Genomic DNA, 24523 nt, shown 5'->3' on the forward strand with positions numbered 1-24523 from the left:
GACTGAAGATGTGTGCAGATGGAAGGACGGCCAGAGCCTTATTTGGTAAGCGCTACAGTGAGGCGAAAGGAAGTAAAAGGTAACAGTGGAGTAAAGATGGAGGTGACAATAATTACATAACACATTTGCCTAAAGGTGGAGCTTTAAAGGCTGATTAATCAATGTTAAAGTCATTTTTAATTAACTCTGTAACCTGCTGCTTTTGTATTTTGTTGAATACATCAGTATTTCACGGCTCTTATTTTATCTAATTTGTTTCATTGAAGGGGCAAAGGATATTTATCATTATAAGAATTTCAGTTTTATTTTATTTGTTTTATTTAACCATTATTCTACCAGGAAAATAAAATCTCTACTGAGGAAGAGCTGGCAAAAAGGCAATTGTTGTTTTGTGCAGCATAAAACAATATTTAAAAGGTACAGACAACTCAAACACCATAAATACAAAAAAATAGCATTTAAAATATGACAAATTTGACAATAAATGCTCATTTCAAACATGGTCCAGTCAATTAGACATTGGTTGGAATTGTTCGATTTTGCCTGACTTGCAAATCAAACTGTAAAAAGAAATAAAAATGTTTTTTTTACTTACTATTCATTAAATACATCAAAACAAAGAGCTCACAGTTTGGTGATGTAGAGAAGTCAATTAACTTACAGTACACACTTTAAAAAAATGTTTAAGGTTATGTGCTCATGCAAGAATCTGCTGCTAAATGTCTTTGTTTGTTTTTTTTAAATGAATTTTCCATCTAAATGAAAACATCTTTTGTGAAAATACAAAGCTATTTATGAAACACCGTTTTAAAAATGTTTCTCGATTCTGTTGGAACGTGTTCCAAGTAGAATCTACAAGTTTTCCATATTCATCAATATTCTCATCAAAATCCAAAGACATTACCTCTGTTGCTTTGTTGGGGAATGCTTCTGAGTGCTTGCCAGAGCATAAATTGTTAATTAAGCACATTAGTTTACATGTAAAGTCGTTATGAAGCCTGCTTGACATTTATGTAAACAGCTTCTGCAGGGAATAAATCCCTGCGCCACCCATCTTACTCCTCATTGTGAGATGAGTGAGAAGTTTGACTTTTAAGTGACTTTCAAAAAAGCGATGACCAGGAATTAGTATTTCAGATTCCTCCGTGTCTGTTTACATTCCCCCAAAGCCTTGTTGTGTCTACAGAGAAGTTATGTGTACCTTATTCCAAATAGAAGAATGGACAGAAAGGAAACGCTGATTCTGATTTGATGAGGATATGGTTTGTGCGTTCCGGTGCCATGCGGTGCGCCTGCATGTGACCCTGATTTATCCGTTCATTTACTACCGGATTAGTTTTGCGCCCAATTAGGATTTAAACGATCTTTCAGTGAACAGACGCGTTCTTACCGCTATGCGAGTCTGTGAAGATGCTTTAAGGTGTAAGACGATCCTTTGTTTGGGGACGGAGGGAAGGTCGTTTTGGACTTGCTGAGGTTCCGCCGCTGATCCCTTCCTTGTGTTATTTCCCTCTCGGGGAGGAAACAGCAGGACGTTTCTCCGACGGCTTGTCAATGTTCACCTCGCAGCACCACTACGAAGACGTGTGCAGGCACTCTTTGTCCATGTGTTCGCTCCTCAGTCGAGCTGAACGTCGATCAAACTATGTGGTCTGCTGCGTAAAACCGGTGCCAAGATTCCTGCGGGCCCGTTCCGTTGCAAAGATGCGAGACAATAGTCTGGTCATTTTGGCAGGGATCGAACCTCTTTTCAGCTGAATCGGCCGATTTAGAAGCGAATCTCGGGCGCTCGTCCCTTCACATCGCTCTGGCTGCCTGGCTCGGGAATTCAGCGATAAATATGTCAGTGGCTCACATGCCTGTTGGCTCCGGCGCTGCCTTTCGGGTCCCTCATCTTTGCTCTTCCTCGCAGGAGGAGTGGGGAACAGTTGCCGATCTGTTGATCACCTGAAGATCCGCCCGCAAGCAGCGTGTTTATCCGGGCCGCAGCGCTCCTTCCACGCAGCCCGAACCTTTATTGGCTGATCGGGGGAGCTCGGTGAGTGACAGTCGGATCCTCTCAGTGGAAGCCCGTCGACCCTTCGTTTGCAGGGAGCGATGTGTAGGGGTGCGTGTGTGTGTGTGGGGGGGGGGGGGGGGGGGGGGGGGAGGGGGGGGGGGGGGGGGGGGGGGGAGAGAGAAAAAATGGGAAGATGTTGCGCGTACACGTGTTTTGGCGGTGCGCGCACCCGACAGGTCATACATCTCGGGTCCATAAACATCTGCTTCAACATGAGAGCCAGCGTTAAACAAAGCTGCAGCCTGCCGGAGTATTTCAGAAACAGCCGTGTTGACACTATTTAATAAGCAATGTGTTACATGGTAATAAATAATATTGGCTACATTTGGATTCATATATGCAGAAAGCTTTCATAGGCACATTTTGTCACATTACAACCAACTTCAGTTTCAGAGACATGTGCTAAATTTGATTTTACACCAAAAATTTGAAACGTGCGGTGTGCATGTTTTGCCTTCTTGTAAATGAAATCTAGCTGTACACACATAGTCTAAGCACCATACACTGGAATCTAGATCACGCAGCAAATCGATGTGTTAGAATGGCCCAAAGTTCAGAGCTAAATTTTATTGAGAACATGTGGCAATATATGAAATGTTCTGTTCACAGATACCAATCCGGCTGAGCTGCAGCAGTTTTCTAAAGAATAGGCAAGAAAAATTCAGTCTCTAGATTTTTTCAAAGCTGGCATAAACATACTTGCAGCTGCAATTGCAACAAAAGTGAGACCACTGAGGTTTTATCGTGCCTTTTCAAAAATTAGGACTCAAAAAACAACTCATTTACACAAAGTGTTAATAGAAAAAAAGAAGGGAAATTCCAATGCATTCAATGTGCAAATTTTGCAACAATCTCATAAAGATAAATTTGATTTGTTGGGCCAGTAAAGCTGGATAAACAACTGATTTGATAAGTGACAGTTTAGACTCTGTCTCTTTTTGACGCCTTCTAATGTCAAACAAGCATGTCTTTTGTCTCCTATGTTCCAAAAATAGATAGATAGATAGATAGATAGATAGATAGATAGATAGATAGATAGATAGATAGATAGATAGATAGATAGATAGATAGATAGATAGATAGATAGATAGATAGATAGATAGATAGATAGATAGATAGATAGATAGATAGATAGATAGATAGATAGATAGATAGATAGATAGATAGATAGATAGATAGATAGATAGATAGATAGATAGATAGATAGATAGATAGATAGATAGATAGATAGATAGATAGATAGATAGATAGATCTTTATTGTCATATGCCATTAGTAATCACTTTTTAATTTTCTTCTATTTCTGTAATCATATTAAGGCTCATTAACCACAGTGGGGTGCATTTGGTAAAAACTGCCTCAGTATATTTGATAGAAAATGATCCATTACAGAATTTCTCCATTTCAGTGCCTGAGGCAAGCAGGAGCCTTCAGGATATGATGTCTGTGATACGATCAACATCATCTCCTGCTGAGAAACTAGCTGGACGGCTCGGATCATTCCAAGGTGCTTAAGCGGTTCAGTCTGAGCGAGGCCCTTCATCTGGTCCAAATGTGCTTACGCCAAAGGCCTCGAGCGGCGGGACACACATGGCTCATTTGGCAAATTGAAACCGCTGGTTGTTTTGAGTTTGCTGCTTGATTGTTCTAAAGCACAAGTTCATCCGACCTCTCCGTCTGATTCTGCAGACATCCACGCTCGTCCTCCCTAAATCAGTTCACAGGCTACATTCTGGGGAAAACTGTTATGCAATAACAAGCGATATGATTCAGTGTTGCAGTTCCTTCGGGTGACCAAGTGGGAAAAAGTCACACAGTCATATGGTTGTGCAACGTCTTTGCTAGCATGTGTGCGAGTGAAATTGCCTGCACACAAACGTCGACCTTGCCAGAGCCCAAATTGTGACAGACCTTCTGGAAGGAAGATAACAAAATGTTATGCAACAACTTTCTGTGAGAATACAAGGATGCACTAAGGGAAGGTTAAGGAACAGGTGGAGGTCAAGATTACAAAACAATTTCTTCTTGGGACCAAATAAAAACATTTTACATCACTTGCTCTTCTCAATTAAAGACCAAAATAAACATTTTAGTTTGAGAAAAATGTTTGTTCTCATTAATATCTAGCAGATTTCACATTTGAATGAGTTAGATCATCAAACCCAGTTTAATATTGAATACAAGCAAACGCAGTTGAAAATGATTTCATTTTACAAAGGGAAGAGCTATGTGAACCAAGTTGACCATGTGTGAGATTGTTACACTTGGAGATAACTAAAAATGAACATTTTAAATGGCTGAGAAAGGAATTTTGGGACTCAGAGTTGGACGCAACTTTTTCCAAATACCTTTTCTTGTTGTTAAATCAGGTAGACTGACCTTAACTAAGGCAAAGAAGACCTGCAAAACTTTAGATGTTTTCTTTTGTAACTTAGTTTTTCTGAGAAGGATCATCACTGCTCCATGTATTTTCAATTTGTAGAGAAAACATGTGACTTAAAAGACTGTACATATAAAAATTTCAGTTTCAAGGCATTAAATTAGGAAGTAAACGTTTAAGTCATTTGAGTCTTGCTAGAGAAACTGGAGTTAAATTGGGTTAAACAAGGTGAATTAATAATCTAGCAAGAGAGATTATAGTTTCACATGTAAGGCCAGATGGAATAGATAGCATTACCCTTAAAAAACAACCTTTAAAATCATAAATTGAGAGCTGAATTTTGATATTTACTTTTATTAAAACTTTAACTTTGTTAAACCAAGATGAATAAAAACATATAGGAGGATTTTGTATGACCGGACCAATATGAAATATGACAAAAATAAAATCTGTTGCAGCGAACAATGCATTTTCGCTGCATTGTTCCTGCCATTTGTCGCTCTACGTCATGGGAAGCCAGCACCTTTGACCTCTGATGCTCCACAAAAGGAGCAGGTTTAAAAGTGGCAGAAAATGAAACCGACTAAAACATCTTTTCAATTCCTGCTTGTGATTTATTCTGCGGTTGCTTCAGACATCATTTCATCCCTCCGCAGTTGGTGCAGTCGTGATATTGTTTGTCAGATGACTAAACATTAATCATCTCCACTAAGACTTTAGATCTATTAATGATTCCTGGCTGTCTTTTATCCCCCCCTCTGCTTGTAGATGATTTTCATACCACCAAGTCTTCCTGAGCTGCCTACTGCTGGAGATTCCAGAGGAAAAGATTGGTTCATGATGCTAGCAGGATGAGACAAGTGTGACTGAGTCACTGACACACGGCAGAGCCACTGCGGTCCATAGTAGCAGAGAGACAGGCCAGAACACATGAACACAAGAAATGCAAATACACTGCAGGGAAAGGTGACAGATGAGGTGCTTAGGAGAAAGCTGCAAAGGAACAGGAGGAAATTGCCCCAAGCAGGCCCTGAACCAAAGTCTGCTCCGGTCTATTTTTAGCAAGGGCCACAGATTGTAACAAGTGCTCCGAGGCCCTGTGTTCAGACGGGCAAGAGCTGCTGCCATACATATCTGCAACCCAGGGCCAGGCACGATCCCGGCTCAGGAAGAGCTGGAACAAACACGCTAACTGAAAACATGTGTAAAGTTCAAAACGCTCTAATGGAGCAGCTGTGTGACGGGATGCAATCCCCGAAGCAGCCTCCACATGTCAATACCCCAATCAGAGCCGAGCCACAGCTTCACTCCTGCTCGTCTAGTTTGGGCTTTCACGGTCACAAGTTCCTCGGCCTCAGCCGTTCTCTTTCCCCTCGGCGTTGGGAAAGGGCAGGACAGCCCCCCGTTTGCCGAAAAATAAATCACTTGTCTTGCTGGACAGGACTGACATTCAGTGCAAAATGTCAAAAGTCGCTCAAGTCATATTTGGCTCTTCCCGTTTGTGCTCTAACCTTCGTCATCTACAACACCTCCAGTACTGCTGCCGGGATATTGTCAGCGGTGAGTGATGAGGGCCTGAGCTGTTCAGACAGCAGAGTCTTCTGAAGGTGTGACAAAGACTTAAATCGTGATCCATCCCGAAGTGTGCTAAAATGGTGGTCTGAGGAGTGATTAAAGAGGCTGCCATCAATATATAGCAACTTTACTTAAAGGCTTTTTGCCCAACAGGGTCCATCTTTTTCTAGAAATATTGACTGTGGTCAGTTTCTGAGAGTGGTATCTCCAGTGCGGCATTAGTCACTTTTCTGCTGTGCAGTCCTTTGTCTTTGTTTTTGGCTGGAGTTTTACTTGGACGGTCAATTTTTAACACAAAAACATGCTGAGCTGCAAGCAGCTTTTTCTGCTGACAGTCATAAAGTAACAGCTTTTATGTTTGGAGACCACCGGATAAATCTGCACTCAATCCAACTTTATTACTGGAGCACTTTAAAGTAGTGGTGTCCTAACTTTTTACCATGAGGGCCAAAATCATTAACTCGGAGGCACTTGGAGCGAAAAAACTTCATATTTTTACGACACTTTTGCCTTTTTAAATTTTATCTGTTCAATTATGAACAAAACAAATTAAATGTTATTAAAATCAAAACATTGTGGGATTTTTGCAGAAAAATTTATTTGTTAATCATTGTAGATACAAAACATAAAAAGGTCTTTACACATTCCCACAGTTTGAACATTTTGTTAGTTCATTTACTTATTTGAGAAGTAAGATTTGCTTTTGAGAAAAAAATAGGTCAATATTTGTGGTTTTAGTAACTCCAAAGATAAATGCAAATCTAATTTTTTTTTACTTAAAATTTTTTCTCAGATTTTATTCATTTGTTAGAAATGTTGCCTTAAAAGATGGAAAAAGAGTGTGTCTGCATCAAACACACTGTTTGCAGGCCAGATTTAAAAATTGAGGCTGCCCAAAATCCTTCAGAGGGCCATAAATGGCCCCTGCACCACACATTGGACGCCTGTGCTTTAAGGTAACCATGACAGGACCAAAGCGTCTACCAATGAAAATAGGTTAAAAGCTAAAAATCTAACGGTATTCAATAAAATAAAACACAATAAAACAGCACAAAAATAATCTAAAAACCAACATAAAACTCAGTTTAAACCATCTCACAAGGGGTCAAAGGTCACGGTGAAAATATGGGTTTTCAGAAGAGGTTTAAAAACCACCAGAGAAGACGACTGTCTAATTTCAGAAGGCAGATTGTTCCACAATTTGGGAAAGTCAAAGCCAGACAGTTTTCACGCAACAAAGATGAAGTCAAGATGAAAAGCTGTGTGTAGAATACCAACTGTGCTGTTGTTGCTTCCAAATGTATTGATTTATTAATCATCAGTAGGTCTGACCAGCGCTATAAAAGCAGTACTTTGTGTATCAACCCAATGCTGAAACGGAAAGATGTAAACGGTAGTTTTCAACAATCTTGGAGTTCTAAGTCCATTTTCAGGCATTTTGAAATCCATCATTCTGAAGTGAAAGAAACTCAAACTTCCAGCAACAAGATGTCAGAGACCAGAAGAGATCTAGTGGAAGTGTTATCAGAGAAAGGCTGAACAAGCAGGGCGAGTTTCAAACAAATCACAGGTTTGAAAAGTTGTATCTGTAAAAAAAAAAAACCCCAAAATATCTGGAACAGTTTTCTCTGAATAGAGAAGAGGAGCTGTCTGGTGAAACCCAAAGAGGACGGACTGGCACAAACACAAGCAGAGGGCCGGGAACCTATTAGTTACTGAGTCACCAACTCCTCTGATTACCAAAGTACTGAACAATCAAATGTGAGGCCATCTGCCTGACAGCTGGTTTGGCCTAAACTGTCATCAACTGCAAACAGGAACACTGAAAAAGAAAAGAAATAAGATTATACAATCGACCATGTTGAAAAACACATTTTTTTATATTCTCTCCATCCTTCTCATCTTTTATTCACATTTTCCCTTAACTCTCTTCCTGTCTTTTTCTCTCCTTATGCAGTGCAACTGAAACAAACCCAAGTGGAGCATTGTAGCAAAAGCTGGAATGATTTTCAATTAATGCAAAAATAAATAAATAAATAAATGTGGGAGCCAAAATCCCTCAACAAGGTGAGACTAAAAAAAATACTAGCAAAATGACTCCTTAAAAATGTGTGCATTTATTTTCTTCTATTTTTAAGAAACAAGAACTCATTAAGTGCCTTATTTGTGATATAGATGTTTTAAATATTCACAATGAATTAAGACAGTTTAGGGTATTTTGTCCAAACCTCTTTGTGTCTGAGAAACTGCTTCCAGCCTCGTCAACTTTTAAATTAAATCCGGTGTCAACACAGCTCATAATTAAACTGGAATAAATTAACGGGTTTTACATAAAAGATTTTTAAAAATCCATGTTTTAGCTACTTCTTTAAATGCAAAATATCTCAATTATACTTAGCAAACAATCCTAACCTGTCGCTTTGCTTGTGCCTCCATCCCACACCCTGCCAGTCAATCACCGCCCACAATGTCCCCAAAATGACTGATCGATCACAGTGAGCGTCAGTAAAGTTTCTATTTGCTCTCTGATGGTCGACAGGTGCACAACTCTGCCTGTTGCACTTTAAATTCAGCCACGTTGGAGAGACGTTCTGGCACAAAACTGCCTGTTTAAGGTATTAAAACAGGCAATTTAAGTTGAGACTTTGACTTGGCCATTCCAGTGTAAAATTAAACATTTTTTAAGCAAGGTTTTGTATAGCACATTTTCAATAACACCGAGTAGAACCACGAAAACAATAAAAACATTAAATTCAAGGGGCAAAAAAAAAAACTATATCTTGTTCCAATTGTTATTCATGAATGATAGCTTTACAGGTTTAAAGAAACTCAGTATTTCAGCTGTTTTGCAGTTTTCTGGAAGTTTGTTCTAGATGAAAACTGAGTGATTCTTCTCCATGTTTGGTTGTGGTACAGGGGACACAGAGCAGAACCAGAACACAAAGTCTTGAGAGGTCCGGAGGGTTGATACAGCAACAACAGGTCTTTAATGTATTTTAGTGCTACGCATTCAATAATTTATAAATTAACAAAAGTATTTTAAAGTCTGTTCTCCAAGCAATAGGGAACCAGTGTATGGAATATAAAAATGGGAGATGTGATATACTTTACTAGTTTTATGGAGGAAAAGTTTTAGTGGTGAATCGCAATTTATTCATGATTTCACAAGTGAAAATTACCTTTCCACATAAGACCAGTTTGACTTGGACAGCTTTTCCCCATTAATCAATAAAACCATTGCATCACCATTTTGTATTCACTCAGGTTCTCTTTGATATTAAAATTTGTTTCATCTTCTGAAACAAGAAATCTGTATGGGCACCACAAAATACACAAAACATGTTTATTTGATTTAAAAACATTTTTATTCAAACATAATCAAGTCCACCTCTTTTCTCATTTAGCTCCAAAGACAAATTGAGCTACAAAAAACCATTTTGTACAAGTAAAAAAATAAAAATACAACAAAAAATGAGAACAAACAGACGGATCCAATGTTTAACAGCTACACCTGTTCTGTAGATTAAAAAGTTCCCTCACATCGGATAATTAAGCACCACATCCTGCTTCGCCAACTCCAACAACATGGGATCGTCAAAGAACTTGCTGATGCTCACATCTTCGCTCAGACCCTGCAAAGCAACAAAGATTATTAGCATCTTTTTTATTTAAATGCTAAGTTTGTGGTTATATTTTAAATTCAAAGGGCAAACAGGCGGGCAGCCGACTTGCCTTGCGTCTTCTGGTCTTGATCATGAACTCTCGGGCCAGGTGGGGGGCGGGCTGAGGCTCGAGGGGCCGGATCACAATGCTCTTGTCCAGCGGGTCACCGGGAACAATCTAAAACGAGCGTCAGAAGCAAAACAGACACTCGTTTACGTTCAACACATTTCCCAACAACACGCAAGACCTTCAGCGCCAACAAGCTGAGTGAACATTTTTAACATTCCGTCCCGTTTTTCCTGACTCAGTACGGCAACCGTCATCATAACAGAAAAAAAAAAAAAAAAAACGAGACGCAAGTAGTGTCACTCAATCAAATGGGACCAATATGACAACAATGCAACGTTCGCAGGATGAGTTAGAATGCATACGAGCTCCCGGACGTTTAAAATTATTCACTAAATCCGCTCTAAGCAGCCTGACCTTCCTGGGGCGAATGGGATATTCATGTCATTTGACAGGAGAGGAAGAGGAGGCTTGCATAGGAATGGGATATGATAGAATAAATAAATACTTTCTGAGCCTGAGGGGGGGATTTTGACTGGAGGAAAAGAGGAAAACATAATCAAAGGAGAAGCTGGAGCCCAATCAACAGATGGAAGGGAGCGGCTGAGGACAGAAACTCAGCGCGACGCTATTAGCAAGCCAGTAGATGATAAAACTAATGAGGGAGGCACAATATGGCCTCTTAAGGTTAATGGGCCAAACAAGGCAGTTCAGGGACTTCTTTGTTCGTCTCGTTATCTGGGGCAGCCGAATCAATATGTGCTCACAGGAATCAAATCTCTCAAACACAAACAGCAGAAAAGAGCCAGATTGTTGAGTGAATTGGGAATGAGTCATTTCAACATGCGTGCTGACTAAGCATTTTGCAATAGGAAATGAATCAATTAATCGCATGATAAATTAAAATGAGCTCAATGAATTCCATTTGCATGATTGATTGTTTTTCTCTTTTTCTACCAAAGACTGGATGATGGAAGTTTCCAGTCTGGTCTTTCCTATTCTGTTTTTTTGAAGGACAATTTTCTTCACAGAGAGTTTAATATCCATTTTATTTGTTGCTTTGGGTGTTTTGTTTGTTTGTTATGGAAATTTTAAATCTCTTCCACTTCTAGTATTAAATATTTGATACTCAGCTTGCATTACTACATCATTTCCATGATATCACTTGAAAATGGTCTAAAAACAACATCAGTGACTTCTCAATAACAAGATTTGTTATTGTGACAGGCTTAGTGCTGATTGGTATTAAATCTCAAAAGAAGTTCCTTAAAAAATGAACATTTTGCAAGGAATAAATGGTGATAAACTGTTCCTGTCTGCTACTGAATAATCAGAATTATCTCATCAGGAACTGAAATGAAGAAAAACTTCTTAATAAAAAGCAATTCAGAACCAAATCTGTCACTGCATTTTATTTTCTCATCTTCATATAATTTAAATAACAATGATGCAAATATTCTCCAGCGCAAGCCTGACATAAATAATTCATGCCTGATGTCGCGTCAGATGCTTTCATTTTCACCTACGGGGGATGAGACATTAGTTCAAATGATGAAACATGAAATGTTTCCACTCCCTTTTTGCTCACAGATTAATGACTTTGCACTGAAGTATTAATCTAGCCTAAGTGGAGGTAATTTTCACTGACACAGCTCTACGGAGTGCAGACGCAAACACATGTCAGATAAGAGCAGGCAGTCACAGACAGACACATAAAACTTGAAAAGTAATGAGTCGACACTCTGCTGTACTCGGGATCAAAAGCTGTTTAACCGGAGCGGCAGACGAACGCGCGACGCCGGGCACTTCGGAGCCGCAACACATGTTGGTCGGGACTCCCAGCATTCCCAGACATGTTCGCAAACGTACTTCCAAACTTGTCAAAGGTCAATTTTCAAAGCATGAATACAAAACTTCACTTTAAACTACCTCAGGCTTTCCCATTAGGGCTGCAGCTAACAAATATTTTAGTAAATCGATTATTTTGATAATCAATTGGATAAAAGAAATTCCAGCTCATTCACAAAGTTTTTCATCCTAACCATTTAAGTCTGTTTTATTCAATATTAAAAAAACACAAAAATGGAAACAAACAATGCAATTCCCTTTTTGAATAAGAAAATTAGCATTTTATTGCCTAAGACGCAGTAACGGCATTCTTTTAGAGAATGCTTGATTATTTTTTAGTAAAGGATACATCTGCAGCTTAATCTGTTGATTATCTTTTGGACAAACTGATTAATGTTTGGTTAACAAAAAGTGTTTAATATGAGGTTTTATTTTTTACAAAGTGAAGCTAAAACTGCCACTTGAGGAGTTTTTGTAGAAAATATTCACAGGCAAAATGGGTTTTTCTTTCATCTTAATTGCAAAATCTATTTTTTATAGCTTTGGCTTAATTACTGCTCTGACTGTTGCTCTTTCAGAAAATTGCTTCTTTCAGCATTTGCATACTTCAGTTTACAATTATTCAATTACTAAATTAGTAATGACGATTACTTCAATAATCGATTCATCACGATTAATTCTAGTTTTACTTTCAATTTTAACCTGTAAAAACTAAAGAAGATGCAAAAACTAAAGAAGATGGATGAAAAACATGCATGGATGTAAGAAAGTAGGATGGATCGATGTACTTACAGATAGATGGGAGGAAAATGCATGAATGACAGATATAGGATGGGGGAACGGATGAAGGGATGTAAAAACATGAATATATAGATGAAGGGATGAATATTTGAAAGGATGGAAAAATGCATAGATAGATGGAGGCATGTAAGAAAGAAGGATAAATGGATGGCTAAACATACGAGTGGATAAAAGTACCAATAGATAAAATGGATGGTTTAGACGGACAGACAGGTCGATGGACAAAAGGATGACTGAATGACTGCAGTATTGAAAAAGTAAATGGAAGGCTGTATATGTGGAGAAAAAGAGTGATGGATAGATGGATGAAGGGAAGGACAAACTGACAGAGAAATGCAAACAAAATCCCAGGATAGTTTTATAAAGTCATTTACATCTTTCACATTAAAAACATATAGCATCAGCATCAGCCTGTATCTAAGAGACAGGAATTAATCTCGCAACTTTTCAACATATTTTTACCTGCCAGGCTTTTATTTTTAGGAGGCAAACACCAAGTAATCCAATCCACCAAGAAGAAGGAGCTGACTGCATGTTAGTGTCCATAAATCTCACCTGCCAGTGGTGGAACACAGACAGCGCGAAGGCCTGACCCTGTGTGTGTGTGCGAAGGTCGGTCTCAAAGCCGAACGAGTCTATGGCCGGGATGAAAGCCTTGATGGTGTAGAGAGGAGAGCCGGGTATGGGTGCATCCTGGGTGACGTGACCTCTGATAGATGGCAAACAAAGATTATTTCAATAAGAAAATGAAAAACGATGAGTGTGAAGCTTGATTTAGGAGGTAGACAAACCTTCTCCTAGCCAGAACGGTGTAGACGGCAGACACACAGTCAGCTGGAGCCTGGACCTCCACAAAGTAATACGGCTCCATTAACCTTGGAGTGGCCTGAAATGAAAGGGTTACTACAGATTAAAGTAGGAAGAAAGGCCTAAAGAAAGTCTGTAACATACTGATGAGATTCCAAAAACAGCATCACAGTTTAATTAAACTCTTCTCTAATAGAGGTAATTAACTAATTAACTATTTAAAAATAATAAGAAAAAAACAGGTTTCGAACACTTTTCAAGGTAAGTTTTCAAACTTTTCCAGCAGCACACTTTCGAGATTAAAAACAATATAAATGAACAAAAAGACAGATTCAATTTGCAATTATATGATAATGTAAACTAAAATATAGCTAAATGTTGTATTCTAAAGGTCTCTTTCATGCATCCTACAGTATATGCCTTACTGGTCTGAGAACAAAATACTAATTTAACAAAAAAAAAAATCCAACAAATTGTGCCAAAGTAAATAAAGTTTCTGTTCAAATACAACATACAAAAAGTCATAAAAATCTCTAAAATATTGTCTTGCAAAAATAATTTTGGTCACTCTAACTGACCTGAAAAAAAAACAACTACAGACATTGAGGGGGAAAAAAAATTGTCTTTTTATTAGGTGTATGAAAATATATGGTTTCAACTGAAAAATTACAAAACTGTGCAGTTTGAATATCAAGCATTTTCAACAATCAAGCACCATCAAATCCTTGAAAACACCTGATTGAAATTCAAGCATTTTAAAGGATCTGAAACACCTGTAGCAACCCTGGAAAAAAAAAAAAAGATCTGAAAGACTCTGACCATGAGAAAGGCGGAGTAGACCACCCTCCTGGCTGTGGGGATGACCTGACCTCCTCCTCTGTGGAGAGGCTCCTGAGCGATGACGGCATCCAGGATCTTAAACTTCACATTTCTAATAGCTGACAGGAACAAAAACAACAAAAATATGAATAAATCAGTCCACATTTAATTCAGATTAAGAGTCAAGGTTCTTACGCTCATCACACAGAGGTCCCTCCCTGGTGCCCCACTGGAAGCCCTGAACGATGCTGTCTTTGACTGAACCGAGCAAAGCTTTGTCCACCTGCAGAAAACACACAATGGCTCTGAGACTCTCTGGAAGAACACCATATTATCAATACATTCATCAAAAACAAGCAAAAAGACTAAATTTAGGTTTTCTTGATAACCTAAGGAACTAAAACATTTAATTTCATGCTTTTCGCACTCAAATCTCTAGAGTTCTCCATCCATTTTTACCCTTTTTTAAACCTATAAAAAAAAAACCTTCAACAGGAATTTGATGCAGATAACAGGAAACCGTAAAGCGTGACGTTTTAGGCACACATTGGGGATCTGCTGGGATGCTGCTGAGAGATGTGGAGGCAGTATTGCAGATTCAATATGACTGAATATATAATGTATATATAATGAATTTCTGCTAAATAACCAAAACAACAAAATTGAAAATACAATTTTTTCTTCCTGATCTTGACCTGGAAACCATTTAAATTGAGTTTCAGATGGAGAAAAATCAGCTTTTTGTACAAGACAAAAACAAAGTCCATTTAATTAATTTACTGTGGCAAACGCTGGAAAGCAAAAACATGATAAAATATGAATACATATCTAAGAGTTGCGCACAAAATTTCTTGCCAATCGTTTTTCTGACTTGCCTCCGAAGGAAGCGTGTCATCCACGAGAATATTTGGCCCCGTTGTGTCTGGTCCAAAGGCCCAGATAGACCTGGCAGCCAGCAGATCCCAGTCGTACTTCGTCTGGAAGAACTCTCCCAGCTTCTTCCTGCCATAACAAAACAGGACAGTTACTGGTTGGGGGTGGGGAAGTGATGGGAGGTGTAGTGTGTCAACTGGAACATTAAAGAGATTGCTTTATTCGGGAGACCAACAGGGGGGTTAATGGAAGAGAGGTATGTGCTATTATATGGTGCCACAACCAGGTCCAGATGGCCTCACAGACAGCAAGCCTCACTCAAGCAGAGGATGTAATCAGGCCTGCTCTTCATACAAGAGGAACGGGGAACTGCTTGCATGCTTTCAGTACACAATTTAATTATACAGAGTGAATTAATCAACAGGCAAACGTGAGGTAACATTGTGGGGGCATTTCTGTGATGCACAGGCAGCTACTCGGCAGCGAGCGCAAAATTATTGTCGAGCACTTATGTATTTAGCAACTTCCAATGTTTCACTTCTTAAATAAGTTTTTCCTCCACTGCCTCCTCTGACGGCGTTTAATTGCAGAACCTCGTTTTTCAATAACTGCTCATTAATCCCAGCAAAGGATGAAATGAGAATAAATGGTCAGAAAAGCGCGGAAATGTGGAGGAATTAAGCTGACATCAAAGCAAAACGAGAACATCTGACATGAAAGGCACATTGTATCACCCGGCTAATAAAGCAGTCAATTAAACTGCAGCTGCAGCAGCAGCAGCAGCAGTGAGCGGGAGAGTCTTTAGCAGCGTACCTGTTCCACGTGATCTGCACCACTTCGTTCTCGATGTCCTCGGCGAGCCCCTTCTCCAGAGGCTCAGCGATCATGGTGATCTTATTCCTGGAAATCAAACCAATCTCAGTTTGTGTTGCTTTATCTGACTTGTGTATTGCCCAGTCGAGCAGCTGTAATTATCTGGTGAAGCGTCATCGGATTACACTCTTGCCATTGTGTTCGACTTGGATCTGATAAAATGAGGGTAAATACTCACTTTTTGTTGGGCGTCTCAGCAAAACACTTAAGAGACGAAGTCTCAACCACCGTTTCACAAAAGGTCACAACGGGATCAGCGACCTGAAGGGAAAATGTTAAAAAGAGATTTGTTTAAGAAAACCGTATCAACAAAAGCATTTAAAAAAATAAATAAATCACTTTTCAACTGCAATAATGACAATAATCCACACGTTTTTATTTGTGGTGCCATTTTGTTTGCATATGAAACACACAGTCATGTTCTGCTGAAGTGAGCTGGTTGCAGGTTTCACAGGGTTACATACATATATACTCTGATAAATATTTAAAGGGGCAGTATAAAGTATTTTCCAGGTTATTTTATAGAACAATCAACTAACAATGTCACTTTTAAGTTAGTATAAATATTTAGATATTAAACATGACAAAATCAATTTGATTTTGTAATTTGACATCTTGAAATTGGGCCTCTGTCTCTTTAAGAAGCTTGTGCTCTTTCCGACACTCGTCCTTCAGCACATCGATCAACAATGCTTCTCATTATGCTATTTACAACAGTCCTTAGGCACAATAGTTCTTACTGAACTCAGCTCAGTTCCACCAGGTGTTTGCCAATTGCTGCTGCTGCTGCTAGTCTGAAGGAGTTGAGTGGGAGAGGAATTACAGTCTGAGTAAACCTTAGTGCATTAGTCGCAAAAATTATTAGAAGTACTGTGAGCTAAAAGTCCAAACATCAATCAAAATGATATAGATGTATGAGTTTGTCTATGTGCTCAGGGCTCCTTTTGCATCAATTATTGAGTTATCACAGCAGGGCTACAAAGGTGTTAAAGAAGTCAGGTTGCTATAACAGCAACATTGATATTGGTGACTCTGGTGTTTCATTTTTTCTCTGGACAGGGCTTCTTAGCATCACTATGAGGTTCATGTCAGGCCAGCCTGAAGGCCAGTCAGGCACTGAAGTAGGTGCTTCTGGCAGTGTGGGCAAAACTTCTCTGCAGAGTTTGTGTCTCTGCACAGAATCAAAGCTCCATGCTATGGACATTGCTCCATGTCCTGGATACTTCTGTGTGGATGTGTCTTGAAGCACCACCTTCAGTCGCTGCAACACTTTGGGAACTGAACCAGGACTCTTGATTGGGGGCTTGCTATGCAAAAGGGATGATTATTTTCTCCTTCCTTCACTCTGTAACCTTCAGCATTTTGTGTAATGTCCTTTGTGTCCAATGTGAGCATCTGCTGCTATGAGTCTCTGTCCAGCTGGCTAAATGCTGCATTAGCATGTAAAATGAAAGTTCATAACATTTGGAATATATTAGGCAACAATTATTGTACTCCAGACAGTCCTATGCGATATGAATTTTGAACGCACTGCTATAGCAAAGACTATATATATTCGAGACATATTGTGCAGCCTCTAAAGGTTGCAACTGTCTTTGTTACTCGACACATTTTTCTCCTTTGATTTTTTTCTTCCACTCAACATTCCATTAATACGCTTCGATGCAGCATTCTGTACACTATGTTTTTTAGCAGTGACCTTTTGCGGTTCATTTTGCTTGGTGTCAACAAGCACTCTTTCCTGATAGTGAAAGTTATAACATTACAATTTTATGTTATTATTGATTAAATTATCTATGACATATTTTCTTTTTGTTCAGTAATAAGCTGAAGTTGTCTTAGTATTTGCCTTCTGAATTTAATTACCAAAATAAATGACCTCATCAGTGACGACCGGTTATATTAAGATTCACCTGCAGTTTCTTCCTAACCAACCTAAATTGTTGTAGTTACATAATTATAATGGATATTTTTACGTACTTTAATGTCAATTTCGGAGTACATCTTCCTCAGATCATGCATGACACAATCCAGGTAAAGCTCTCCTGTCCCTAAGATGACATGCTCTCCAGACTCTTCCACCTGAAACACAGTCAACACGTCAATCAGCTCCGACACACCAAAGTAAATAAAATGATTCGACACGGTGATGGTGCTCAGATGTACCTTTGTGGTTAGAGAAGGGTAGCTCTTGTTGACCTTCCTCAGTCCGTCCAACATCTTGGGAAGCTCGGACGGGTTTACGGGCTCCACGGCGATCTTGATGACTGAAGCTGTGTTAAACTTTAACGGCCTGAAAATCTGAGCCTGTTGGAGAAAGAGAAGTTACTTTATTGTGGTTCATAGTTCTAAATATCTTCTAAAAAGTTTCTCAGTGATTCCGGACCTCTTCGTTCCCCCGTGGTTCTGTGATGGTGGCCGTCTTCACGATTGGCTGGTCACAGCCTTCGATCAGAACCCAGTTTCCTGCAGGAACTCGGTTCACTTCGATTTGGTATCTGAGATGGTGGAAGAGGCTGTAAGTGTACCAAGCAATCGCTGACATTGGACCTTCATAAACGAGTGAAACTAGAAGGTCACCTGGCAACAGAGATCCAGAGGCGACCCACAGTGCAAATCTGCGAGTCTTCCTCGTCATCCAGCGTGTAGTTCTCTCCCAGAACCTTGACCGGCTGACCTGCCTGAATGGTACCGCTCAGAACCCTACCAAAGGCATGGAACTGGACCCCATCCTCAGTGCTGTACATCTTAGTGGTGTGGCACATCAAGGGACCCTGAGGAACATCAGAAAGTAAGAAGAGGAGTCTTGAAACTAAAATAATGTTTTGGGTTTTTTTGTTTAATATATAAACGTTCCTGTAAAAAAATTGTACTAAACCATAAAATGACTCACATCAGGATCACATTCTGCCATGGCTTCTCCCAAGTCAGAGTCTAGTCCTCCTGTGTATGTATGGTCTATCTTTATTTTAGCACCCTCTTGTGGTGAGGGGATGTGTTGCACGCACATGTCCACAAAACCTGCAAAGAAAAACAAAAAAATTTATGGTTTAATACAAAACAATTAATTTATTTATTATTTATTTAACCAAATTTTTAAAGAATAAATAAAAAAACCTGGAAGATGTCTCTACAGTGGTCAGATTTTAAAAATACACCAAACAAAAATGACAGACTGTCAGGAGAGGAAAAGAAGGGAATAGATGGGATATGGATGGAAGCAAAATGGATGGATGTTGAAAAGAGACGGTTGGACGTAGGAGAGATGGACAGACGGACGGATGTAACAAAGATAGATGGATGAAGAAAGGTAATACAGAAGTGAACTTTCCCAGATTGTAACAGCGAATAAAGTTTGAAAATATCCATATTTTCCCACAATCCTTTCCATATCCATCAAAACTAGGAGAAAAACTTTATTCAAATTACAAATGAAGCACAAACATCAGACTCCGAGACGTACCGGTGAACTCTCCGAAGAAACGGTTACAGACCAGCCGGAGCAGAGGCCTGATGTTCAGCTTCAGCTCCTCCTTGGTCAAGTGGATCCCAAGTTCATCCAGAACCCGGGGCAGGGTGGTGTCCACATCCCCAACCACCTGCACACACACACATAAACACACCATTTGGGGAAGGATCACACACAGGAGGTTTGAACTGAGAACTGAGCTGCTAATCTTCAAGGAAACAAAAACAAACAAAGCCAGCCATTTCGAACCTGTGAGAGGATCTTGTAAAGAGGCTCCAGGACAAACTCCACAAAGCTGCGCTGGGAGTTACTGGTGGGAGCTTTCTTTGTGAACTTACGACTAAACAGAGAACAAAGAAAAAAACATGAAGGAAGAGAAGAGCTTCACAGATTTTAGCAGAGAGGCTGAGTGCTCACGTTTTGGGGTTGAAATAAATGTCTCCCCAAAGCCGCTTTGCAAACTCGTTATAGTTGATATCACCTAGAAACAGAGGAAGGAGACAGGAGTGAGTTAGTGCTGTTTTCTATTATCCACAGTGATGGTAAAAGTATTCACACCCTCATATTTTACTTTCTTGCTTTTCAAGCCTAAACAGATAAAAGCCCTTTTCTTTACAAACAAAATACATTAATTTGTCTAAAATGCAGCAAGACAAAAGAGCAACTGAACGAAAAGTTGCAGATTTTGTGTTAACTCAGGATATTTTTTGCCTAATATTCAAACATGTAGGGTTATTTAAAACGTATAAAACAGAACAAACAAAAAAAATCAGCATGTTTACTGATAAGTGATCTTACCGTAGGTGTCTGAGTAGATCTTGGCAAAGGACCCCAGGGTGAAACAGATGCTGTACTGAGAGCTGGCGAAGCAAACATTCCCGAGGAGCGGAGACACCACCAAGTTCTCGTCTGTGGAGTACGTACTGAAAGACAGAAGGAACGTCACAAATGCTGAGCCGGGGAAATCGCTTGAGTCTAAAGTACTTTTATTTTGAAACTCAAATGTTTTTTCATACTTTAAGGTTTGCAGTTTTCCCCTGTTAATCGAACAAACCAGAATTACCTGAGCATACCGTTGACCTCATCCACAATGTGTCGAAGTTTATAATAAGCATCTGTTGGTGGCAGTTTGAGCTCAACAATGAGCCGGTCCACCTTGTTGATGCAGATGGTGATGGCCATGCGCTCCTGTACTGCATGTTTGATCAGGCGCTCCGTGTTCAGCATCACCTGGTCAAAGAACAGAAGATTGAATCACTTCTTCTAAAAAAATTTTTTTATAAATATAAATGAACTTCTTAAGAAACGGCAACTCACTCCTTCAGCTGCATCGATGAAGAGGACAACTCCATCTGAGATCCTCATGCTGGATGTGACCTCATCAGAGAAGTTCACATGGCCTTTTCAAGGAGACATACTGTCAATGTTTTGTTTATTTTTAAGAAAACATCACAGATAAACCTCTTCATTGAGCTAATATACAAGACCTGGTGTATCCATGATGTTGAAAAGGTAAGATTTTCCTCTGGAGTCAGGCAGCACCATTGTGACTGGAGTGCTTTTGATGCCGACTCCTCGCTGATAAAAAAAAAAGCACCAGAAACAATGAAGAGACTAAATGTTATTGTTCAGTAATAACCCAATAGATTTAAATAAATACTGTCTGGTTAATTAATGACAAATATGAATGAAGGGCTCACCTCCTGCTCAGTGAAAAGGATGTCTGTGTACCGGAGCTGGAAAAAGAAAAAAGTCAAAATCCACGTTGGGTCGCAGTTGATTTCAACACAGTTTAAGTGAAATTGAAGCAGAGAACACTCACATCGACATCATCTCTCTTTCTGATTTCAGGATGAGTTTGCTCAATCAGGCAGTCCACAAAACACGTCTGAGAGGAATGAAAACATTAAGAGGGTAAAACTACATTAGTTGTCAAATTATTGTTTAATATTTCAATGACATTTAGTTTTTTTCCTAACATTGTGACAAGCATGAATAACTTTCTCCCCTTAGGTGCTTCTCCAGCTTCTATAGCAACCTTTAGCAGCTCACTAAAATCATAAAAATAGGCCCTCATTTTTATTTTAGCTACATTTTTTATTTATTTAAACTTGTTTTTTGATCAAAATGCCAAGGACAATCCCCCAGCAAAGAACAGAGCATGATGTGAGAGAGCCAGCAGCAGCTAGAGAGCTGCAGCTAACCTTGCCATGGTGGAGGTGACCGCAGAGGGTGACGTTACGGATCAGCTCGGTACCGTCCATCAAATCTGCCAGAAACCTGCACGGACACAAAGGATGAAAGAGACGCATGTCACTCTTCTGCATTCTGAATCATCAGCATTTTTATCCGAATTTAACGGGCTACAAGACTCACTCCATGTCATAAACAGTGGCAGGTAACTCCTGCTCCATCAATGTGAACTTCTTGTGCTTGACTGGCTTGATAATGGGCTCTGAAGGAAAGGTAAACAAGGAAAAATTCATGAGAATATCATTTGTCTTGTTTTCAAAGACAGAATTCTGTAACCATGTTAACAGCACACATTAATTTCAGAGTAATTTTGATTGCACAGAAATTATCTTCATATACATTTGATGTTTCAATAAAGGTAAAATTAGAATTAAATGAATACAGTCTAAAAACAAAAACATCAAATTACAGGGCAAAAAAAATGCATAATAAACATGAAAAATATGTGAGATCTCAGAGAAATTATATCTCTAAATCTTAGTTTTTGTAGTGTTTATAAAAGCAGAGTGATAAACTAGTTGTCAGACTGGCAAGCTTTCACAAAGTGATAAATCAGCAAAAAATGTCACAAAACTAAAACAGCAGAACATGGTGAGTCTGGAAAACATACTTTAAAAAAATGTATGACATCTTTAGTGACATCTTTTTGTTTTGTCTATAGATTCAAGCAAACAAAGATTAAATCAAACTTTAAATTTCCATTTCCAGAACAAATACCTGCACAAGCCTGATTGTGCAAAGAGCATTGTACAGAAAAAGAATGCAACTGGCAGATTAACAGGGAATACATTGACAAAAGCGAGAGCTGGTAAAAAGTTTTTCAAGACAAAAAAGGCATCAAAGCAATTAGCTTGAAACTCACTGTGATATACTTTGACAAAAGAAAGTACACTTCAAGAGCAACAAAAAATGGAAAGAAATAGGAGATAGAGTTTGTGGCAGGACTGTTAAAAAGGATCAACTGAATGGCATGACCAACAAACAGTCTTCAATTGAGAAATAAAAACAGTATATGACAAAACCCCATCTTGTAACATTTGTCCACCAGAAAATTACAAAACAATGTTGATGAAGAATATCGTTTTTCAGTAGTAAAATCAGTTTCTGAAACAACTCAAGCAGGAAGCAAAGTCTGGAGACGCAAAGACAGGTTTGATTTTTCCATAAAAATAGTGTTTTAATTTTGTGATTATAAATCCCAACACACATGAAACTAAATATTCTTATTTTCACGTTTTCCCAGATAGACCTCATTTACACACATTTCTCAGTGCTTTTGTAAACAAATTCACAATCTAATCAAAGGAAGCTCTGTAGAGGTACTAAACGAAAGCTGTTCCAGATAATAAAATGTGACTCAATCCTTGTAAAAAAAAAAAAAATCTTAATCTCACCAGTAAGAGGTTGTGTGTCTTCTTCCTGGACAATAGTTTCTACTTCCGGCCCGTAAACCTCCTCCGCTGTGGGATAGTATTTCTTGTCCTCATGCAGGACCACCTCCATGCCAGGTACGTTCTCATCCTCATTTGCAGGCTCATCTTCTTCATCTTCATCCCCCTGCAGGAAATAAACACAATGACAGGTTTTCCACTGAAATCTTTAGCAATTACAAGTAGTATGAATTTGAAAGATACCTCGTCAATATCCCTGTCCTCTGCATCCAGATCATCATCATCGTCATCAGAGTCCAGCTCTGGACCGATGTAATTACCAAACTCGTCATACAAATCAGCCTCCATCTTCTAGAAAACTGCAAAGGAAATCAAATATTTAGACTTGGGCTCATGTTGAAGAGAACACAGCAGCTCTGAGAAGATTAAACTTCCAAGTTTTTGAGACTGAAATGGAACAGATATTTTGTAATGATAAAATGTTAGGGGTGGAAAAATATGTAAAACAAAAAGCTGGAACAACCAGGTTGTGTAATCCTCCATGAAAACTGCAGAAGACCTTTTCTTTCTATACATTTTTTTTGACAACTTACAACAATCTATCAGTTTGTAAAAATATGCACATGAATAAATCTTAGAAAAAAGCTACAAGTACAAATGAGCTTTATTTCAGGTTAATTAATTCACTTATACTGAAGTGAGAGCACAGAAAATTCATACATTCCTGCTACATCATTTCATCTGAAATAAATTCTCCCATAATTGTAGTTTCTTACTAAATATAAAACATATACAAACTTTAACTGGTATTTGTAATTCATACATTTACGGTTCTTCAAATGTGCACAGTTTTAATAGTTGTAAACATTTTCCGTGCAAAATAAAATAAAGGAGTGGAAGTCTGGCTGTAATAGAGATGATCAGTCAGGCTGTACCACAACAGCTAATGCTAACACTGATATTCTCGCGACGGTTTACAGAACCCGATGTTTAATTTACGAAAGTTCCTGACAGAAAATAAACAAAAAGGTTGACCGGAAAAAATTCGGTTCTTTTTCGGGTAATATTTTATCTAATAGCATATTGTCATGCTAACGAGCTAAAAGGGTAAAGATATGAACGAGCTGCAAGCTACGTAAGAGGTACGTTGCTGTTCAGAGTTAGCAAGCGATAGCATGCGGATCCCAACTAAATCATATATAATATTATAAATACGTACCTTTTCCGGATAAAAAGCGGATACTTAATATGAAATCCAAAACAATAAGATGACTTTTATACACAGTATACAAATGCTCATTCAAATAGCGCCATGCGTATGAGATGCAACTGCCGTATATCCTCTTCTTCAGGTGTTTAATGGCGGATGGCAGATCTTTAAGTGTCAATACTGCCATCTACTGGACGTGAGGATAGACGAGAAACGTACATAATAAGTGCCTGGATTCGTTCTTTACCTTTTTCATAACTTGACATTTTATTTTATTTTATTTTATCAATCCCTCAAAAATACTTTATATTGTACTGTTAATATTTAATCTATTCGGTGCTTCTTTGAACTGTAACCTTTCTTGTTCATATCATGAAAACGCTGAACAGATTCAGGCAGATTATAGCGATCACATATCTCTGTAATATGGTTTCCAA

General features: G+C 38.8%; 2 protein-coding genes across 2 annotated transcripts in view; both read right to left on the reverse strand.

Annotated features, from left to right (window-relative positions):
* The window catches only part of LOC102218944 (gap junction gamma-1 protein-like), a 45720-nt gene extending 43627 nt beyond the window's left edge, over nucleotides 1–2093 (reverse strand). Inside the window, exon 1 of the mRNA XM_023349462.1 lies at nucleotides 1391–2093. The gene's annotated coding sequence lies outside the window, so the exon portion shown is untranslated. The remainder of the gene's footprint in view (nucleotides 1–1390) is intronic.
* A 7266-nt stretch (nucleotides 2094–9359) lies between these two features.
* Nucleotides 9360–24221, reverse strand: eftud2 (elongation factor Tu GTP binding domain containing 2). The gene is made up of 28 exons (XM_005796673.3): nucleotides 24096–24221; nucleotides 23120–23235; nucleotides 22880–23042; nucleotides 21609–21687; nucleotides 21437–21512; nucleotides 21055–21120; nucleotides 20933–20968; nucleotides 20720–20810; nucleotides 20550–20632; nucleotides 20296–20462; nucleotides 20031–20155; nucleotides 19650–19713; nucleotides 19482–19572; nucleotides 19227–19362; nucleotides 18657–18784; nucleotides 18344–18537; nucleotides 18150–18261; nucleotides 17930–18070; nucleotides 17744–17845; nucleotides 15942–16024; nucleotides 15704–15790; nucleotides 14893–15019; nucleotides 14213–14300; nucleotides 14018–14136; nucleotides 13183–13277; nucleotides 12947–13100; nucleotides 9746–9853; nucleotides 9360–9645 (listed from the first exon to the last, which is right to left on the reverse strand). The coding sequence occupies exons 2-28, from the start codon at nucleotides 23222–23224 to the stop codon at nucleotides 9550–9552; spliced, it is 2916 nt and encodes a 971-aa protein (XP_005796730.1). The 5' UTR covers nucleotides 23225–23235; nucleotides 24096–24221; the 3' UTR covers nucleotides 9360–9549.
* Nucleotides 24222–24523: the final 302 nt, after the last annotated feature.

This window comes from Xiphophorus maculatus, chromosome 16 (genome assembly GCF_002775205.1).
Source record: "Xiphophorus maculatus strain JP 163 A chromosome 16, X_maculatus-5.0-male, whole genome shotgun sequence".
In the NCBI taxonomy this organism is placed as follows: domain Eukaryota; kingdom Metazoa; phylum Chordata; class Actinopteri; order Cyprinodontiformes; family Poeciliidae; genus Xiphophorus; species Xiphophorus maculatus.

What these genes read in the sequence shown, in the direction of transcription:
- eftud2 (XM_005796673.3), bottom strand. Translation starts at nt 23,224, where the DNA reads ATGGAGGCTGATTTGTATGACGAGTTTGGTAATTACATCGGTCCAGAG. An exon ending in GTGCAGATCACGTGGAACAG is followed by an intron (nt 15,020 to 15,703) that starts GTACGCTGCTAA and finishes TTGTTATGGCAG; the next exon opens with GAAGAAGCTGGGAGAGTTCT. An exon ending in GGGACCTCTGTGTGATGAGC is followed by an intron (nt 14,137 to 14,212) that starts GTAAGAACCTTG and finishes TGTTCCTGTCAG; the next exon opens with CTATTAGAAATGTGAAGTTT.